Raw genomic sequence first — 21,302 nt, forward strand, 5'->3', positions numbered from 1 at the left:
AAATTAATGGTTGATCGGCCCAATGAGTTTTCACTACAATCTAACCATTATTAAAAATATCATTAAATTTTATTTTTTCTTTTTCTAAAAAAAATACATTTTAATTTTCAAACTTTTAATAATATTCTTAAACTTTAATTTAATAGATAATCATCAATCATGGTCTTATTATATCATACCTCTTAAACTTTCCATTTTTACTATAAAATTTCAAATTTATTAAATTAGACTTACTTGTTTACTATATTTGTCAACCCAATAATTTCCAAAAAAAAAAAAAAAAAAAAACAGCATTTAATCAAAAGAAGTTTCTATCAGCCAACCCAAATAGAAAATTCAGTGTTTCTTGATCGTAAATGTGTGAGTGGTATGAACTGTTTCGTGATTTACTTCAAAACAAAATAATTAGAATTAGACTCGTTACACTGAAATGTATATTATCAATATAAAAGATTTGTCGACCTATAGTCTAGTATTAACCTAGTTTAAAAGTTATAGCTTATACGACTTATAAAGTTATATAGCAATCTTTCTTGAGTGTATATTGGTTATATCAAGAGATTATCATCTTTTACTTTTATTTTACATTGATTTATATTTCATTTTTATTCATTTTATTACGAACTAAGTTTTTTTTTTAAATTTAAAGATGTGTTCGAAGATGAGCTAAACAGGTTCAATATGAATTGCATATTCCGTTGTCCTATTTACCTTTAATGCAGTTTGAATTTTTGAATAATGGATTTATGTGCATTAAATCATATGTTGTCATGTAACATCTGATGAATATAATGTCAAAATAATTGAATTCAACACCACGTAACAATAAAAATAATTCAATGCCCCAAAATGAGGATAAGTAGGACAACACTCACCGCTATGCTACAACGACAAACATATAGAGTAGCTGAGAGTAGTATAAATATTATCATCTCGGAGGACCCGAAACATAACCACTTAGAGCAGTAAAAGAAGAGACCAAAAGATGTCTTCATGTCCAGGTAATAGACTCACAACTCATGATCCTCGCTTCTCTTTGTCTCTGTGTCTGTGTGTGTGTCTTAGGAGATGTGTTTTGGCGACCAGGTAAGAGCTCATGGCCGCATCTGGTGGGGGTGGGCGGCTCAGCCGCCAAGGCCATTATCGAGAGGGAGAATCCGAACGTGAAAGCCGTCATTTTGGAGGTGGGAACCCCCGTCACCAAGGACTTCCGCTGTAATCGGGTTCGAATTTGGGTCAATAAGCGTGGACTTGTTGCAAGCCCACCTCGAATAGGCTGAGGCCCAAGACCAAGCCCAAACCCAAGCCCACTATAAAAATATATTTCTCTTAACTACGGGAAGGCCTAAGCCCATTACCCCAATTACTAAATAAAATAAGTTTTATTATATGCCGGAATAATAATTTTTAAATTCTGTACTTTTCAACCTCAAATAATAATAATAATAATAATAATAATAATAATAAAATCAGATTTTGAAAATTTTAGAGTAAAATTTAATAAAAGTGATATCGTTATTAATTTCAAGGGTCACCAAACAATGCCGTACACGCATGGAATTAGTACACAAAAATTCAAAATAATAAAGTTTAGATATTTAAAAAAATTAATGTAAATGATTATGTGGGGAAACTAATGGGATTATATTATATTATATTATATTATATGATATTATATATATTTTTTCATGTTCTTTTCCTCTGCCTAAAATAACCAAACTTCACAATTCCAATTCCAATACGTAATTCCATTTCAATTCTAAATTTTTAATATATTTTCTTCTAAATATATATTTGTTCAAAATTTTAAATATATATATATATATATATATATATATATATATATATATATATATATATATATATGTATGTATATGTATAAATGAGGCAGAAGAGGGTGCCGTGAAGTCAAGGATGAAGACAAATAATATAATCTTCGTCCTTAATCTTGTTTTGTTAACAACGGAAAATCTTTCTCTATTTTTCTTAATTTTCGCTCCATTCAAGATCTGCAAGTTAAATCGGTAGATTGTGTGTCGAAAAAATGAATTTTATTTTGAGTTCAAACAATAAATTCAATTTCTATTGACATATAGATTTTGCTTATTTACATGACAAGAACACAAATAACAAAGCAATCTTGCAATGAATTCGATATGTTACATGATGGCTAACTGATCTTCTAGCTTCCAAGAATCCAAGTGGGACAATAAAACCAACTGTTTGCATTCTGAATGGAAGAAAGCAGATGGGGTAGAGCTTCAGATGAGAGCCTCGACGACACGAACAGGGGTGGCATAGCGTCGGAGTGTGCTCGGTCGTTGCTTTGAACCGTTGCCAGCGTAGTGCCTCACTTCGAGAGGACAGCCAGGGCCGTTGGTGCCGGGAATGAACGTGCAACCGGAGGGGCCAGAGGGTGGCACTCTGACCCTCTGAAGAGACTGCAGCTTCAACTTCAGCTCCAGTTCCAGTTCCCTTCTTCTCACCATTGCTGGCTTCTCATGCAGTGTCCTACCAGCTGCGTTTGGCAGAAGCTGCAAGAGAAAAAGAATGAAAGCCATTGACAGAGTTATGTGCAGAACTCCCATATTTGTATTTGTTTTTCTTCCCGTTTCGAGGAGTTTAATGTAAGAAAAGTTGAGTTTGTTGATGGGGTTTTGCAATGATATTTATAGTAACAAGAACAGTGTCAACTTTTGGATAATTCTACAAGCTGCAAGGTTTTGACCAAAACCTCGACACAAGCAAATGCGTCCTGTCCTAACCACTAATATGGGAAGTTATCTTTGAATTGCTAACATTGATGATATGATATGTATGCATAAGGCATGATGTATAGCAACATTATAAGAACGAGACGGGGATTGCTCGAGGAAGTTTCCAGCAACGTAGTCAAAAGGGAAGAACTTTGTTTTGCTTTGCTTGTTTAGCAACAGGGATTTGTCTGTGGTGAGATTTCAGGATATTGTTCGTGTACGAGCGCTATAACTGGTTGAGTAAATAGGGAGAAAACTCGAAAAGGGTAGTAATCGAAACCTCAACAACACGACTAAATTTGTATTTAAGGCTAAAAGAGGTGGGAAAAACACTCTTTACAAATTGTGTTCTTATGAGAAGGATAGCAACCCCACTCCAAATCCAAGACCCCAACAACTTCCTGGTACATTATTACAGTGGATAGTACTCACGAACTCTAGGCAAGGCAAGGCAAATTCCAGCCATGTTTGCTTCTTACGTTAGTCAGTGCCCATCTGACGGTCGAAACGCACTGTAGCCATTGATGCCATGGGCCATATTTGAGTATTCTGGGTTAAGATATTGGTAACCATCAAAGTCTAAAGACCTTGTCCCAAGTACAGAGAGATCAGAAGCTGCGCGCCAATTTGGAATCAACCCATCAATCTGGCCATTTAGGTGCTGTTGTTGTTGACTCGTAGGTGGAATAAAATCCATGCCTGGTTCGTATCGACTGATGGAAGAGCCATACCCCCATTGGAACCTGCCATTTTGATAACTCTGTGTCCGCTCGAACCTGCAAGAGCTCGTGGAGGACCCTACATCGCCAGCCTTCCCTACCATGTCACCAGGAAGAGAGAACTGTCTGTTCAACAGACTTGGGCCATTGCCAAGAGAGTTGAACATTGAGCTGTCTCTAGATGAAATCCCAACAATGTTTTCGTCATCAAGAAGATCGTTGATTATATCAAGGTGAGGGAACTCCTCAGCGAAACCTTGAAGCTGTCGACCAGACGTACAAGCTGAGAGCTCTGCTGACAGAAGTTCATGTGTCGAACCACGAATTTGTTTCTTGTATAAATCTTGAACATCATCGAGTAGAGAAGAATTGTAATGCATGCTCCTAACAGCTTCCCTCTGTGAACCCTCTACCCACTGGGGACTGTTCGGTAAGACATCTCGAGTTACCATACCAAAAGGAAAATTCGATCTAACAGCACTCAGATCCGACCTGTCAGAGTTGTGTGGTACAAACATGGGTGAAGAAACCATAGCAGATGTCAAAGAGAAGGCTGAAGATGGGCTCACGCTTGAAGATGAAGTGCTCAGATGAACATATCCAGCACTGCTTGGAGCTGCATGGTTTCCAATTATGGCATTCCTATAAGACTGGGGAGCATAACTGTGTGTTGCTGGAGCAAGATCTGGACCTAACCGACCAGCTGCACTCACGGAACGAGCAAGCAATGGGGATGTATGAACCACATTAACAACAGGCGCTGCAGCTCTTGGACCGAGAATTAGAGGTGCACTAGAAGGCCTTGACATCATAGGAGATTGCTGTGAGGTAGCCTTTTCAGTTGGTTTTGGAATTGTAGACTTCTGAGCCTCTGATTTTATTGCACTTACCACATAGGATGAGGTAACTACAGGCACAGCCTTCTCCATCTGGTGGACGCTAATTGAGGATGATGAATTATTTTGAATGGGATCAACAGTACCAATACTCTGATTGCTTAACCTCTGTTCAACAATCGATGGCATATGATCCTGGTGGTTCTGAGGGGAGGATGGTACCGCTGCCGACGCATCTCTAAGTATCCTTTCCACATCGACCTGGTTTTTAGAGCTTTGTTCCTTCGGCAACGAAATAGCCTTTTCTTCCTACAGAAAGAACAAACTAAATGTTGAAAATGGACACGACACTACAAATATTTGATCAAATATAAATTATCCTTCCAAGTCCGTTCCCAAACTCGGAACTGAAGAAGTCTAAACTTGAACCGATTAAACATGATAGTAATTTAGAAATTAGTCTCAAGAAAAATTTGAACACAAAATAACACACCACGTCAATAACAAATAAAGGAACGCAGCCTGAACGTGGCAACATCTACCGACACTCTTCTTTTTTTCTTTCTTTTTTCCCTCGAGTTTGATGCGCTATTTCATTTTATTCAGTCTAGAAGTTTTATATTTATATACTTGAAACGGGTTAGGTGCGCACCTTCTTAGCAGCCTGCTGTTCGACCCTTTTCATTTTACCCCGGGGAGAATGATTAACGGCCATAGGATCAGACTTTTTAGACTTGTTACTACCACAAGAATCACTTCGGTCTTCTATGCCAGCTGTAATCACTGATGACTGACTATCCACGTCGTTGGCACAAAAGCTCCGATCGTATACTACATCCTTCTGCCGATTCTTTCCTCTGCAAAATCAAAGATGCAAATCACTACATATCCTGAGGCATTCACAAAGAAATATTTGATCACTTACATGCTAGGTGATTTCTGCTTTTTGTAGTTGTGAAAGGAATTCTCCTTATAAGACGCATTCATTACCACGGATGGAATAGAATCAGTAGAACATGTAGAAGAGCTATCATCCATGATAGACAGCTTCTTGTCGGATAAGGGCGTTTGTGCAGAAGACAGACTACCAATGCAACTGCTACTTGCTTCCGTTGAAGGATGAACTTCTGATGTGTCCGTGTCCGAATTAACAGCATTGCCATCTCTGTCTTCTGAATCAGGCTGAAGTACTTCGCCAACCCCTTCAACTGAATCAGAGACATCCGATACAACTTCAGGTAAGTCAGACTTTTCAAGCACGGGCTGCACCTCATCCACTATGGCATCTTCCTCCTTCCCATTGCAAGGATTTACTTGTTCTCTGATCAGTGCAGCCACATTTGTCCGTTCTTCTCTCCCTTTATCCTTGCTTTTGCGGTTATTTCGTTTTTGTTTAGCCTGTTGAAAGAAACGACATAAGATAATGAGGAAATTATTGATAACAAGATAGACCGATACAGGCAGAAAGAGAACGTTGGAAAAAAGAGTAAGGCCAGAGGAAAATGGATTAAAAGAGAGTTAATAATTCGACTGATGTGACACCTGTTTTTTCTTCGATTTCTTATCCTTTTCTGAAGCTAATCGTCTCGCCTTTTGTTCACTTTCAGCCTGCCATGCTGCCTCTTCTTCACGAATGAGTTCCTCTTGCCTTTTCAATGCAACAGCCTCCTGATAGGCAACTTCAACTTTACTGCTGAGTAAGGAGAGAAAAGTAAATATACCATTCAACTTCAAATTAGCAATTTGTTGAATCATATTTGATTTGAGAAACTGAGAGCCATGCAGCAAACTTCTTTTTTCAATAAACTTAGGGAAGATATTTGTGCAACACTACAACCTAAATTTTTCCTGAGAGAACATGCCACAAAAGCCAACACTTTTTCGCAACACCTTTATGGCAATCATTGGCCTTCGCTATATAAATTTTTTTTAAGACAACGACAGCAAGCTAATGCAAAAATAGCATCCTAAATGACAAGTAAAGGAATCGAAAGAAGTTTCCGACATTTATGAAGTTATTACATGCTAGTACACTAGTTGAAACAAGGCTTCCAGAAAACTAGTTTTGGACATAAAACTGTACTATTTCAGATCACATTTGTAGAATAAGGCAAAAGACAAGAGTTGCTGGATTATGTGAAGAGATCATAAAAACACAATACCTAAATATATGCGCAAGAACAAATATTTCCACAGTCCTACGACCCAGTTCTGTAAGACGCCTTTCATCACGTTCAATGGAATCTTTGTTAAAGTCTTCTCCAGAGCTACCATCCTGCAGACGCCAACTCCAACATTACTAGGTATGTGAATTATGACTTAAGAATCCTTGTTCCTAACTAATAATAAAATCAATGCAAAAAGAATTGTGTATTCGTCACTAAGAGGTGTCTGGCCACAATTTAACTCACAAGTTTGTTATCAGGACTAACGTAGCCATTATCGTCATAAAAAAAGGGTAACAAACAAATCAAATAACATAATTATTATTTTACTTGTACCCCAGACCAATCCATTTTTAAGCTTCCAATCAAGCTATCTTTTTTCCCACCTAAAGATTTTGACGAGCATTATCGATCAGGCATTCACCTTTGTACGATTTTGTGGGCCTTTCTCATCTTTTGGTGGTAATGGTTCCACAGCAGCCCTCTCGAGCAGAGATAGTACATCATCCACCAAAACAAATGTGTCTTTATCTATGTGAACTATTGGAGCTGGCATCTCTTCAGAATCTAATAGTTTTGCTTTCCCCTTCTTATTCTTGGTATGCCCTTCAAGAGCCTTCAATCCACTGTATAATGAGTCCATCACTAAAGTAGATGTCACCTCCTTCTCTATAAAGAAGTGTTTTACAACAACTTTTAGAATTGCATCGGTCCTTTCCCTAGACATACGTCGTCTAGCATTCTGGTCAATTCCCAACCAGAAAGCTCGAAAACTGTAAGAAATAAAAATGAAAGTCAATAAAAAAAAAGTCACTAATAACAATAATATGTGATAATGAAGTTTTCTCAGGGTGGAAGATCCAAAAAGGCAAATATTTTGTGGAATTATGCAACTAGAGCGTTGTTGTGGTACACTTGGTTAGAGAGATATCAGAAGACTTTCAAACAGTTCTATTGTTAAAAAAAAAAAAAAAAAAAAAAAAATCATTTCACTACGGGACAGGGAAATGTCCAGCCTTCTGCTGGGATTTTTTTCCACCAATATATTCGTTTACACACTGATTAATTCATAGAATGATCATGCAAATCTTCCGGAGCACCATCAATTCTGTTTTTCTATTTATTTTTAACATAAAGGATGCCTCAATTCTGATTCCCTTGTAGATGTCTACCTTATATACAGCTTCTGATCTAAGGAAAAAAGTAGACAAATATTTATAATGTTTTCCTTCACAAACTCAGAGGATACAATAACAATGAAAAGTCTCAAGAATAGATTCCAGACACCTTGTTTACTGATAGTACTCACGATCAATTTTTATAATGTAATTGAGGGAGTGATAAAGAATGAAAAACAAGACTACCTTGACCATCGAGCTTTATCAGCTATCAGCTTCCCCAGCTTACTTCTTCTCTCTTCCACAAAACGTCGGCATATCTGCTCAACATTTGTCAAATAAACCCTAACAAGTTCTCTCCTATACTGACAATCAAGGCAACGAAAAGGCCGGTCAGCTCTCTCCCTGCAAGACAAAATTCAGACACATGAAATTTCAAACATAATTGAGAACTCAAGACTCAAAGGTTTCATTTCCAAAGAGAAAACCCAATGAAAACTTAGACATCCCGGTCAAACTGTGGCCAATATAGGGTTTTAACGAAAGACCAACTTAGACTATGAACTCTTTTTTTCCTTTATTTTCGTAGGGGCCTAGAAGACGAAACAGTTCAAGCTTTCAGAACTAAAAATAATAATAAGAATGAATTCATTTAACTAACTGAACAAATCAAAATAGCAGTTGTCTGGTAATGAGGAGGTAGCCTAAAAAATATTCAAAGAACTAAAACTTTTTTAGTTTGAGTGTGACGTGTAATGGACTTTGAGTCTGTCGACGTTCCGTTGATAAAACAGAAGGGTCATTGATTACCAGTGGAAACATACTTAACATGCTAGCAAGCAAGGAAAATAGAACATCACACAGAATTTGCAAGAATATATCAGCGATCTAGGATTAGTAATCATTATTAATCATGATCAGAAATTACCTAATCACTTGAACTTGTGCCTTTATTATGAGAGTGTCAGAGTCAATAAAACCATCTAATACTTTAGAAAGCTCCATGAACTTTTTCCATCCCCAGTCATGTTCTTTCTTCCAGAACCGATGTAACGTATCTGGACAACATATATATTTCTTTTTATTTCACAAGTTATGGTAAGTGGTAACAACAAAAACTTGAAAAGCAATGTAACAGAACTAACCAGAATATTTTGATTTCTTTGGGTCCTTATTCACCACTGCTATAGTAAACTGTGCAAAATGGCTCCAACCTGTTTAGCAAAGAAAAAGATATTGAAGGAGATTAAACAAATTGAAAATAAGGATAGTGCTTAATAAATACAATTCAAACAGAACAGTACCTGGAAGGAGTTTATCATGATTTGCGACACAAAGAAACAGAGAGAGATGATTGCAGACATCACAGCCCTGAGGATATATTAAAATGTACCTGCAACAAGATTGTACAGCTTATCAAAACTAAAGGTAGGTGTGTGGGTGACCAATTTCCAAAGTGCATGTTCCTACAAGAAACATGCATAAATCCATAGGTATTTTGCCACTACTAATGGATCAATCCTCAACCATCAACATGTGGAGAAAAGAGCATCTAGAAACAAAGGCATCAAAATTTTCTCATTAATACCACACAAAAATAGTTCTCAGCTTTCTAGTAGGATATTGACTACCACTACCAAAGTAAGTCAGATTGAACACCACGACGAGAAACTAAGAACGAGCATCAATCAATAATTGAAGATATAACATCCCAGAGTAAAATATAATTTCAAACATCAAAAGGATGAAAAAAAAAAAAGTTATCACGTCAGTAGAAGGATGTGAAGATATTGGCCTGGAATTCCATGTAAAAAAATACATGCGACATACAAAAAAGAAAACCACAAACTGTTGAATAATTCAGAAGGGATAGAAAATTCACATACCATTTGTAGCCCCCAACCTCAAATGCATTACTTCTGAGTTCTCGTTTGTTAAGTTGAGAAAATTTTTCTATCTTCCATGTATGTTTTCCATACAATTCAGAAGGTTTTGGTCCTACAAAAAAGATAGGATAGAAATATGAGTAAATGTTTACAGAGTATGAAGATATCTGATATATTAAATCATCCAAGCGGCAACTTTTTTAGCACAATACAAACCAGAACAGCTATCGTGAGAAGGGAGAGAGGGATCAGAGATAGAGATCAATACAACAACCCAGATATTTGAAATAAGAGACCAAGATACACAAAATAAATATCACAAAGTTAAAACGATATGAGCTATCATAAGGTTCTGGCCATGTACATGACTGATATGAAACATCAATTGATGCACCTCACGCAGATTAGATATGTCAGAATTCATTGTCCAAGCTCCTATGATGAGAAATCCAAAGAGCCCATAATATTTCACAACTTTTCCCTGTTCTTTGCATTTGTTCCAGCTTACTTAAGAGCTTCTAGGAGAATCTCATTGCTAGACAAAGCACTCCCACAAATATAAATCACAGAAAAAACAAGTATGGAAGTACAAATAACAAACATACCAGCTTCTTCTTCTTCATCATCATCGGTGTCCCAGTATGGCGGTGAAGTTGATGGCGTTCCATTTTCCACTTGCTCAGAAGACCTCCATTCAGCCAATGCTTCTCCAGACTGACTGTGATGCCCATTTCCAAAACTCTCCACGGACCTCATCCCTATAGCCTCTTCACTAACGGCACCAGCCATCTTCTTCTCAAGAGAAATAAATAACTCTGCTCACAATCTGCTCCTCCAACTAAATGATGCAAAACACCAGGAGACGTCAAAATCAAAACCAGGGGAAAATAACACAAAGAGTTAATACAGATATCAGTATTTTCAGAATGCCCAAAAATCATTTTCATTCAATCTCGTTAATTTCAAATGAAACCAACCCGACCCCTTTTCTTACAGCTGTTGAAACCCAATAATCTACCTGGTATCAACAAAAAAAACCACCACTCTTAAAGTCGAAAGATTCAGAAGGTGAGTCAATAATTAAGCTAAACATGAACCGGAGAAGAAAAACAAGCCGACAAGAGCTAGAAAAAAGAAACGGAAAACAAGCATGAAAACCTCCAAAATAGGAGAACAGCAGAGAAATATAAAGCTGAGGAAGAACAGGAAGTAATCATGGTTATAATAAGCGATGATCGGAGAAAGGCAATCGGGATGAAAAACCCCCAATCCAATTAAAACCCTACAGCTACAAGGAGAAAAGAATTTGGAGGAAAAGAAGAAGCGAAATGAGCGATGTCCGATAGAGCATCGGGGAGATCAGGTGAGCATACAAACCTTGAAGGAGTGGCAGAGGTGGGAGAAGAAGCAATGGAAGCTGAGAGTGTCTGAAGGGAGACAGAGAGAGAAAAAGGGGGAAAGACAGAGACGGAAAGAGAGAGAAATAGAAAGAAGGAAGAAGGTCGAAGGAGAAGAAAAATAGAGATAGAAAGAGAGAGGTAAGGCGGAACCCAAAAGGAAAATCACAATTTAATTAAATTAAAAATAAATAAATAAATAATAAAAAATAAACTCCATTTTGTCTTGAAAAATCATTATTATTATTATTATTATTATTTAAATAAACAAAAATAAAAATGCCGAGAAAAAACACGAATCTTTGTGTTTTTTTTATTTTTTTATTTTTTTTTTTTTTATTCGTGTTTTAGGAATAGGTTGCTGGTAGGTTTTTTTATTAAGGGAAAATAATGAAAATAAAAAATAAAAATAATATATTTATTTATTTATATTAGGGTCGGTGAAGGGGAATGGAAGGGACAGACTCCAGAGCAGAGGCTAGGAAATGGGTTCCATCGTGGATTCCTACTGGAAATATAAAGCCATTTTATTTTCTCCACTTACTATTTGGACGACCGTGGTTCTTGCTAGGGTTTTGTCATTATGGGCCTTATCCTTACCTTTTTGGGCTCAATTGGGCTTTCCTTATATTGTTTTCATTTGGGCCTCAAGTAATATGAAGGCCCAAATGAATATTCCACCTGCAAAAGATAAATGGGATAGTATATATATATATATAATAAAAATAATAAATTAGTTAATTTTGAGATTCTCGTATTTAACTAAATATTAGCTTGGTTTTTAATCCCTAAAGATAGTATGAATATTAAAATTAAATTTTATGAAATTATATTAGTTAATGAAATATATTGGTTTGATTTTTTTTTTTTTACAATTATTTTATAAATATTATATTAAAAATGAAAAACTTTAGAATAACTATTTTTGAAAAGAATAATAAATGAGTAAAAATTATTCGCTAGAATTTGGTCCCGAACTTACTTTTATCTTCGTATAAATAAATGAAAAATATTGGACGGGAGAATAAATACTGATGGAAGGAGGGGAAGAGATAAGACGAGGTAAAGAGATAATAAACAAATAAAAAGTCACGTGAGTCTAAATTAATATTCTCGTCAACTAACTTTTAATTTTAAATTTTTAATCTTTTGAAACATTCTTAAATACTCCGAAGACTTATATACAACATTTTAGGGATAAATAACATCAACTTTAAACTTAGAAGGTCAAAAATGTATATTTCCTAAATGTCTGGGCTTTTATGGCCCATCAAGACATGATGTTCAAAATGGGCCGAGAGCCCATTTAGTTGGCCCAATAGCGGAGGAGAGAGAAAGTGGAATTGGAGGGAAGCCGAACTTCAAAATGGGAAACCGCGCCTTTCCCATTTGCATTTTCATTTCCCCAAAAAAAAAAAAAAAAAAAAAAAAAAAAAGGGATCAAGATCCTCTCGATTCAATTGCTACATTTCGAAATTGGGAGGCATCTCACCATGGAACCCTCTGCAATTAGTCTCATTGTAGTTCAAGGCCCTCGCGAGGGCGAAACCCTAGATTTTCCACCTGGATCGACGATTCGAATCGGTCGCGTTGTTCGGGGAAACTCCATTGCCATCAAAGACGCCGGCATCTCCACCAAGCACCTCTCTATTGAATCCAAGTCTATTGCAGGCAAGTGGGCGCTTCGGGACCTCGATTCTTCTAATGGCACCTTTGTTAACGACACCAAGCTTCCTCCACAAGACGCCTTCGTTCTAAACGATGGCGACACCATTAAATTCGGTGAGTTGACTTCCATTTTAGTTAGATTAAACAGTAATGAAGAGTGTCAGTCGAGGCGAAATCCAAGGCGGAAGGCTGCTGAGAAGTGTAATGGTTCGGATATGGTGGGATCAGTTGCTGAAACTGGGAGTCGAAGAGGAAAGGTCGTGGAAGAGATCAGCGTACTTATGGGAGCTAATGACGCGACGTTGGAGAGTGGAAGATGTCGAAGGGGGAGAAAAGGCAAGGGTGTGAAAGGTGATATTACTAGCCAAGTACCGGACTGCAAGAAAATTGAGAGCACTTTAGATGTGGGAAGAGCGCCAGAAAATGTGAGCGACATTGGAAACGAATCCAGCCGGAAGATTATTACTAGAAGTACTCGTAGAACGAAAAACATTGTGTCTGTGGCCACAGATTCAGTTCTTGAGAGTGTTCCCGAGAATTCATGTGTGGGTGTTGAAGTAAAGGCTGTGGCAAAAAAGACGAGAGCGGGAACTAGAGGAAGGAAGAAATTGCAAAAGGAGCCACCGGATTGCAGTACAGTCATAAAATTGGAACCCAGTGAAAACGTCGAGCAGAAGAGCTTAGAAGAAACATGCAGTGGGTCTAGCCCTCAAGAGGTTTGTGATCGAGATGAAAGCGAAAATGTACTTATTTCAGAAAATTGCAAAGAGGTTGATGACCGGAGAGCTTCTCACGATGAGAACTTTCTTTGTAAGGCCGAGAAGGCGCCAGATTTGAAGAAGATGACACTTGGGGAGTGGTTTGATTATTTGGAGACCCATGTGCCTAAACAAATCATTGATGCAACTGAAGAGATAATTTCTGGTATGAGAATTAAATCTGCACAAGTACGGGAGTATGTTGCACAGCAGAAGTCTGCGAATTGCCGGGGAGGTTAGTGCAGGAAAAACACTGGTGTACGAGGTAACCCTTTTGCTTTCTCATTTGATTTAACATTTTGTACAGATCCTTCTTGTTAAAGACACCTTCTTGATCCTTTAATATATCATTTATGATGTCCCGCGTAAAATTTCACTGTTTATGTGTCAATCAATTTAGATGGCGACTTGCTCTGGCTTAGACATATAGCTTTAGTTGGATTAGGAACTGTATCTCGGGTGATTATTTATGAAAACTGATGAAAGTTTTCCTTCATTGAAGCTAGGAAACGACATGTTGATTTAATGGCTTTGAAACTCTCCATGTAGTCATAACAAGCATTGTAATTTATGAGAAACTATCATAGAAATTTGGGCTTGTCTATTAGATGTTTGTTAATTAATATGAAAATACTTCTTTTGAGTGTCTGATTTCTCCCCGTGAAAGATAATGTGGTTCCTCTGTCCATGTACACCACATTATGATTAATGATTGTTGTATATCCTCTTACTTTGCGTGATCTGAGATCCAATCCCGATAGTCATATGTCCTCAAACCATCCTACTATTCTAGGCTGTTACAAATGGTATAGAGCTAGACATTGGGTAGTGGACTAGTGAAGACTCTGGGTCCCGAAGGGGGTAGATCGTGAGATCTCACACTAATTAGAGGGGGGAACGAGTGACAGCAAAGACGTTGGGCTCCGAAGGGATAGATTGTTTTCTTCTTGTTCCTGCAAAACACAAATGATAGGCGCCCTTGACAAAGAACATTCCTACACGCCATATGATCTCATTGTCACTTCGAATACTCCTCTAGGGATGTTTATGGTAGTCTCCGAACAAATCACATATAGTCCATTGCCTAATGTTCAAACTCCAAAGAGCCCAAATCATTTCACATCTTTCCTCCCTTCCCTTTTGCATTTGTCCCAACTTGGTTAAGAGCTCTAGGAGAATGCCATTGCTGGGAAAAACACCCTCACAAACATAAGGCACAGGAAGTGTGGATTATAAACATACTGGCGTTGTCATTGTCGTCAGTGTCTTGAGTATGACCCTGCCATTGATGGTTGTTCAAAAGGTTTCCATTCAGCCCAAGCTTCTGGATCTCATTTGCAATACCCTATGTTTTCGTTGACCTCCACAATAGTATGATACTGCTCAACTCTGTGGCTTATCTACTGTTTTCTTTTCATTCTTTAACTAAGCCTCAAAATTGTAATTTAATAATTATATTTTTATTCTTTAAATTATACAGAATCATACGAGTTTAACAAATGTAGAACACGACAACGATTTGTTCGAATTAAGCCCAATGAATTGTATTTATTTTGGGCCATAATAATTTTGAAGCCCAATGGGCCATATAAAAATAGTAATAAGGACGTTGTAAGGTAGAGATATTTTGTAATTATTATTAATAAATGATGGCAAAGTTGGAAAGAATGATGTCAAAATCTGTTGTTAACTGGTCCCACTGTGAGGGCCCCACACCGCCATCTAAAAACATTCATGCAACCTACCTTACCTAGCTTCTCTTTATTACATTCAATTCCACACCCCTTCCAATTTCTTTTCTATTATTTATTAATTTAAATAATCCCTCGAATCTAACTCGGTTTCGTATTGTAATAAATAATTTGTACGAGAATAATGTTATTTATAATAAGTTAATAAGTCAATTGACTTAGAGTATATAGTTTCGATCAAGAGATGAGGACGTCAATTTGAACCAACAAGTTGTTTGACGTATATCAATTAATAATCATGACCTTGACAACATATGACGAGAACTCAAGCCAAAACATCAAATCCCAACGAAAAACACCCATAAATACATCAACTCAAATGAATTGAATTCAATTAAATGAACTCGAACCCAAAGAAAAAAGTTTGATGAACATTGGGCGTTTGTATGGTAGGGAAAAATGAAGAAGAGGCATGGGCCTTAATTGCGAGTATAATAATCACATGTAAAAGATGAATGAGAGAAACAAGGATTGCTCTTTGGAAGGGGTATCTCTCGTGACCTTACTGCACCCAGCAGCTCTTCGCCCCAAAATTGGCCCACGTTCCCTTACCTTTTTAATGATCTCTTCCACACATTTACTCAGCTCAATATCGATATCGAGTTATTTTTACAGTTTCTCTCTCGTAAACTCGACGTCGTCGTGAGGTTCGACAAAGTGAATCCCCATATAAGGCTGCTTAAGAAACATCCATAAATGCCAGAATGGAAAATGGCAGATGTTTTGTGTTTGTCTTTGTATGAGCCTTTACTTTTTAGTCTCTGTATAAAGCCTCCACTTTCTACCACCCTTCCCCCCACAAATTTTCCCCTCTTAATCTTTGTTTTTGCTTTGTGGGGTCTGCATGGATTTTGGCAAGCAGGGGAGCTGGGACAGTTGGAGCGACGAATATGAGCACCAAAAGGACGAGGAATTGGATAATGATAGCACAAAAAGGCCTTATGAGTGCACATTTTGTAAGCGTGGGTTCACCAACGCACAAGCTCTTGGTGGCCATATGAACATCCACCGCAAAGACAGAGCCAAAGCCAAACGCCGCACCTCTTCCTCCCATTCTAACCACCAAATTTTCCCTCATCTTTCAACCCAACCCACTGCCCCTTTACCACCCTCTTACCGGATGTATTTCGACACGACGGCGGCGGCCATGGCGGCGAACTTCCCTATTCACCAACAGAGATCGGAGAGTGTGAATGAAGAGCTGGTGTTGGGGGCAAATCTTAGCCTCCAAATTGATCAAAACAGGGGTGTGTGGAAAAATGAAGAGGTTGATTTGGAGCTGCGATTAGGACATGAATATCGCTGATTTTTCATGTTTTTGTGTACAGCGACGGATAATAAAGAGTACTTGCTGAAATGTAATTTTGTTATCTTTCTCAGACGTAGCTATTCAAAACAGAATATTCAGCATTATTATTAGTACTAAATTCTGTCCCCTCCCCTGTTCTTTTGCACTTTTCATTTCTCAATGCCACACCTAATGAAATCATATGAATCCCCGAATCCCGGAATTCAAATGTGTGTTCGATTCTTCTTAATCTTCATCTTTTTCTCTCGGTTCCAATTTGTTTGGAGCTTAGGTTGCGTTATGAATCACGACTCTCTACAATTATATTGTCTATTTTGAACATAAACTCTCGTGATTGTGCTTTTAACTTCCCTAAAATTCTCTGGGTTCCAATTTGTTAGGAACTACGACTCTCACAATAATGGTATATTGTCCACTTTGAGTCTAAACTCTCATAGCTTAGTTTTGTTTTCGACTTCCCAAAAGGCCTCATGCCAATGGAGTGAGTATTCCTCACTTATAAATTCACGATCATTCCCTAAAGTAGTAGGACTTCCATGGACTTCCATCATCCAATAATATTAATAGAGATGTATTCCTTCCGTATAAATCCAAGATTATTCCCAACAATTCTCAACGGAGCGAATAAAGGTTCTAATTTTGTTTAAATTTATATATATATATATATATATATATATATATATATATATTTTTAACTATAAGAGGTTTTATTCCACCATTCAAACCAATTTTAAATTATAATATTGGAAAAAAAAATGGTTAATTTAACCTAAAATTAATTAAATATGTAGTTTAAAAGGTAGAAGTTATTTAATGTTTAGTAAATAGGAGAAAGTTGGGAGGGTAAATGAGTAATTTAGTGTAATTTAAATTAAAAGGGTCGGACATTTTTGTTACCTCGTATTGATTTCAGAAATTATTTGTCTGAGTTTTTATCTTATTTTAAAAGGAGATTTCCCGCTCAAAATAGATAAAATTTGATAGGAATTTGTGTATTCTCATAAATGCCCTCCTTTTTTTGGTCTGCAACTGCGTGCATAAACCCCACGTATAGAAATTTTATTTTATTTTATCTTTTTTTTTTTCTTATCCAATATCACTTGGGACAGTGACACTCACGTGATCCCCATGCAATTAAAGAACACAACTCTGTTCTGTCTTTTGCCTTCTCCTCTCTCCCTTTATTTTTTTATTTTTTATTTTGTTAAAATGTCTCCAATGGGCCCTAATGGGCTCTAACAATGATGATATTTGACATCGAAAAGAACGTGGGCCAGTCCGGGCCCATTGATTTACGTTCTCCTCATGGCCCAAACTTCGGCCCACCATTTTCGTGGACTGGAAAGCTACTTGGTGGTGGTGGTGGCGGCGGCGGCGGCGGCGGCTATGGCTGCATGACGAAGATGGTCACATTTCAATGCTTTCCCAAATGGACCCTCTTATTTCCAACACATGGGATGTTGCATTTGCATGTGCATTTTTGCAGACACCCCCACCACTTTTTTCTTTATTCCTCCACCCCCCCTCCTACACATTGGTAGATAGTGAAAGTGCGAGTGTCTGAGTTTACGTTCGGTATAATAGATTTGTCTGTAAAGATATTGGTGGTCCTGACACTTGTATCTTGACAGAAACACGTTACGAAGAAGATTCATTGTTACCTTTCGTATACATCTTAAGTGGAGGGTGAAGAAAGTCCACTTCTGAATGTGCTCGAGCCATCAGTGAGATGCTATTCTCGAATAGTTAAAATTCTAAGCTTGTGTCAGGATCAACAGGTCAATAGATAGTTTTTATGGGGTGTAGGTCTTCAAACTAGACGAGATTGAATAAAAAGAAAATAATGAAATGTTTTAATAATAATATAAGTTGAGTTGGGTTATAATTTTTTTTTTTTTTTTTAATTTGAATTGGATTGAATTTTCGAAAAAATCGAAAGATCGGGTTAATTTGTGAGTTGACATTTTGACTCGACCAACGGGTTACAATCCAAACCTATCCCTAAAATTATAACTAAAATTAAGAATATTTAATGTGTGTATGTGACAGTATGGTTTTTTAAAAATAATATTAATAATAAAAAGACAACCTGACAACTTAAAAATAGATGATTGGATTGAGTTTTAAATTTTATTATCACAAAACCGAACCGATTCAATTCGGGTTAAGAAAAATGAATCCGAAATGTTAATCCAACCCAACCCAACCCTTACAGTTCGAGTTGGGATGGTCTAGGTTGTCGGGTTGAATGTACACTCCTACCACAAATATTATTAAGTAATTATATTTTATATTAATCAATAATTAAATTAGATTATAATATTGAATAGTAACGGATCATTAATTTATCAAATTGTGAATAGAAGAAATATGTCACGTATTAATAATATCAACTCTAATATATTTTTTTTTGTGTAAATATTAATTCAATATCTAAGTTTCATTAAATGCTTAATTGTGAGACATCAAGATTATTACTTCAAAGTACAACAAATTTAGTCAAAGAGGCAATTCGATAGCAAAGAGCAATGCCATTAAATAATCATTATTTTATGTCTAAATTAACGTTAATTTCGGTCGGAATTTTAGACCAAACTCATCCATATTCCCCACCAACTCTCTCCACTAAGGAAATTAAGGGAAAGAGTTTCAGTATACATTTATCACTGCCACGTGTCACTATTCTAAATATCCAATCACTTCGGGAGGCCACTACAATATATAACGAACTAAAATGGACAATATTTACTAGCGATGAGCTTAGACTGTTACAAATGATATCAAAATCAAACACCGAGCAATATTCAACGAGGACGTTAGGTTCCCAAGATATAAACATAGAACTTTTAATATTAAGATTATACAAATTAAAATGATTTTTTTTTCTAATATTTTAATAAGTAATTAAAAAAAAAATATATAAATGTTTTGATTAACAACAAATAAATTCAATTGCACGTTAGAAAACTATTCAAACTCACTTGTCTGAGTAAGAACACGTGGAGAGAGAGGCATTAGTATTAATTTATAATTCATATTTTTTTTATTTTATGAAAATTACCATTGTAAATAGATAATTATCTTTTTTATACACACGGGTTCGTAATTACTATAATTTTCATATACACAGATAAATAATTGTCTTAAATTTTTATACATACAAAATATTTTCTATTATTTCAAAATATCATTTTTAACTATACACTAAAATTGAACGAGACTAAATTAAAATTATGAAAGAAAAAAATTACCTTCGTGAATCTACCGTGTAATTTATAAAAGGTCATAGACAACATATAAATGAAATCAGAGAGCTAATTTTAGAAAATCAATAAACGTGACTATTATAATTAATATATCAGACGTATAATGTAGCAATCATATATTAAATAACTTAATTTAATCCTACATATAATAATTCAATTGGCTAAAAGAAACAAAAATAAAATAAATTATTGTTTATAAAACCAATATATGTATGTTTACCAAATCAGCCTTTGGTAGAGTTGAGACGAGGGACGGAGGGAAGGGGCAAAATGGTAAATTGAGAGAGGTACATTAAATAATATTGTTAGGGGAGGGGGGGAATTAAAAATTAAAAAATAAAAAGGAAAAAAAGAAAAGAAAGGGATCGGCATCGGCTGCCACTACTCGTTGAAGAAAAAACGCCGGATATAAAGATTTGGATGCTTCCATTTTTAGTATACAAAGAATTGGGTTTGGATCTTTATTTCCACTTCCCTTTACCTCGCGTGACCCATCCCTTATTTTTTTATTTTATTTTATTTTTTTATTTTATTTCTTCAGGTCTTTTGCTCTGTATTTGCATTAAATGCCAATCAACAAAATACAAAAATACAAAAATATAAAATACAAAATACAAAATCCAACCATTTTCAATTCCTTTCCAAACGCGCGCTTTCCCTCTCGCTATTCTCGCCGTGAAACGCGTGGATCACGTGGATACAATTGTACCACTCCAAAATATCATATTCCGAGTTTGTCTTTTTAATTATAATAATCTTATTTGCAATAAATATGACGTTAATATCTATTCTTCTAGTTCTCGCCCACCCGACGTCTTACCTTCCATGAGCACGAGTTCTACTATTCTTCCTGATTTTAGTAGGTGTCTATTGGATCAACATCTTCTAGATCTTCATCACCAGTGGTTTTTCCTACACCTCTCGTGAATTATATAAAGCTCAAATAAGAAATATTTCATCACTAACATGAGTTACAAACGGTAAATGTTCATAATAATCTTAAAGATAGGGTATGTCTTAGGTTGTAACCCCTTTTTCTAACCAAAGAAATTCTTTATTTTAAAAAAATTTAACCTATTTTCAATTTTTATAATTTGGGTCCTGTTCATTTACTATTTTATAAGAGATAACATGGTAAATAAAATGACAAAAGTCAATATTTTTTTAAAATATTTTAAAATTTAAAAGATTAAAAAAGATTGTTGAGGAAGGTAGATTAAGGATTTTCTTAACCATCAAAATTCAACCAAAATGAATTAACTTTCAAATTTTAATTTTAATTTTGGAAATATAAATAAAAAGTAGATGATGAAATAATGAAATTTATACATGAAAATGGTATTTATAAACATAATTATTGAAAACTATATATATATATATAGGAAAGGATCCAGCATATATTCTTTGGATTTGGATTCATTAGCTATTCATGACTTGGACCATTGTAGAGTCCAATATTTTAAAGCATTAAACATTACCAACCACTAAAACTCCTACTTTATTTGCACCTATCCTTATTTTGTTTTTTCAATTATCTATTTTTATTATTATTTTTTTAATAAATTTTTAATAATTAAATATATATCAATTTGAACTATGTTGAAATTAATTAAAATAATATGACAGGTAAGGTATTAAAATAGGGTGGAGGAAGGAGAAGAAGGTGGAGAACA

The 21,302-nt window shown here is 35.9% G+C and overlaps 3 protein-coding genes across 4 annotated transcripts; 2 read left to right on the forward strand and 1 right to left on the reverse strand.

Moving 5' to 3' along the window:
- Positions 1-3,023: 3,023 nt before the first annotated feature.
- Positions 3,024-11,018, reverse strand: LOC111799996 (TNF receptor-associated factor homolog 1a). 2 transcript variants are annotated; one of them, XM_023683560.2, is made up of 13 exons: positions 10,858-11,018; positions 10,086-10,318; positions 9,481-9,592; positions 8,899-8,987; positions 8,740-8,808; positions 8,523-8,652; positions 7,841-7,999; positions 6,901-7,249; positions 6,474-6,586; positions 5,854-6,001; positions 5,237-5,709; positions 4,964-5,168; positions 3,024-4,620 (listed from the first exon to the last, which is right to left on the reverse strand). In XM_023683560.2, exons 2-13 carry the CDS (start codon positions 10,267-10,269, stop codon positions 3,241-3,243), a joined length of 3,411 nt encoding a protein of 1,136 aa, XP_023539328.1. In that variant the 5' UTR covers positions 10,270-10,318; positions 10,858-11,018; the 3' UTR covers positions 3,024-3,240. The 2 variants fall into 2 exon arrangements, with proteins under 2 accessions (XP_023539328.1, XP_023539327.1); XM_023683559.2 differs by having other exon boundaries at positions 5,854-6,004.
- A 1,264-nt stretch (positions 11,019-12,282) lies between these two features.
- LOC111800551 (FHA domain-containing protein At4g14490) lies at positions 12,283-13,943 on the forward strand. Its single transcript, XM_023684299.2, has one exon. The coding sequence runs from the start codon at positions 12,371-12,373 to the stop codon at positions 13,541-13,543; it is 1,173 nt and encodes a 390-aa protein (XP_023540067.2). The 5' UTR covers positions 12,283-12,370; the 3' UTR covers positions 13,544-13,943.
- Positions 13,944-15,665: 1,722 nt separating this feature from the next.
- LOC111800058 (uncharacterized) lies at positions 15,666-16,570 on the forward strand. The gene has a single exon (XM_023683637.2). The coding sequence runs from the start codon at positions 15,899-15,901 to the stop codon at positions 16,358-16,360; it is 462 nt and encodes a 153-aa protein (XP_023539405.1). The 5' UTR covers positions 15,666-15,898; the 3' UTR covers positions 16,361-16,570.
- Positions 16,571-21,302: the final 4,732 nt, after the last annotated feature.

Source organism: Cucurbita pepo, chromosome 8 (genome assembly GCF_057944985.1).
Source record: "Cucurbita pepo subsp. pepo isolate OVF chromosome 8, ASM5794498v1, whole genome shotgun sequence".
NCBI lineage: Eukaryota > Viridiplantae > Streptophyta > Magnoliopsida > Cucurbitales > Cucurbitaceae > Cucurbita > Cucurbita pepo.

Bases quoted from the DNA above. Each gene is read 5' to 3' on its own strand.
- LOC111799996 (XM_023683559.2), bottom strand. From the start codon at position 10,269: ATGGCTGGTGCCGTTAGTGAAGAGGCTATAGGGATGAGGTCCGTGGAG. The intron at 8,653-8,739 runs GTTAGTTCTGTT...TATGTTGTCCAG, and splicing joins AAAGAAATCAAAATATTCTG to ATACGTTACATCGGTTCTGG. The intron at 6,587-6,900 runs GTGAATGCCTGA...TGGCGTCTGCAG, and splicing joins GCCCACAAAATCGTACAAAG to GATGGTAGCTCTGGAGAAGA.
- LOC111800058 (XM_023683637.2), top strand. From the start codon at position 15,899: ATGGATTTTGGCAAGCAGGGGAGCTGGGACAGTTGGAGCGACGAATAT.
- LOC111800551 (XM_023684299.2), top strand. From the start codon at position 12,371: ATGGAACCCTCTGCAATTAGTCTCATTGTAGTTCAAGGCCCTCGCGAG.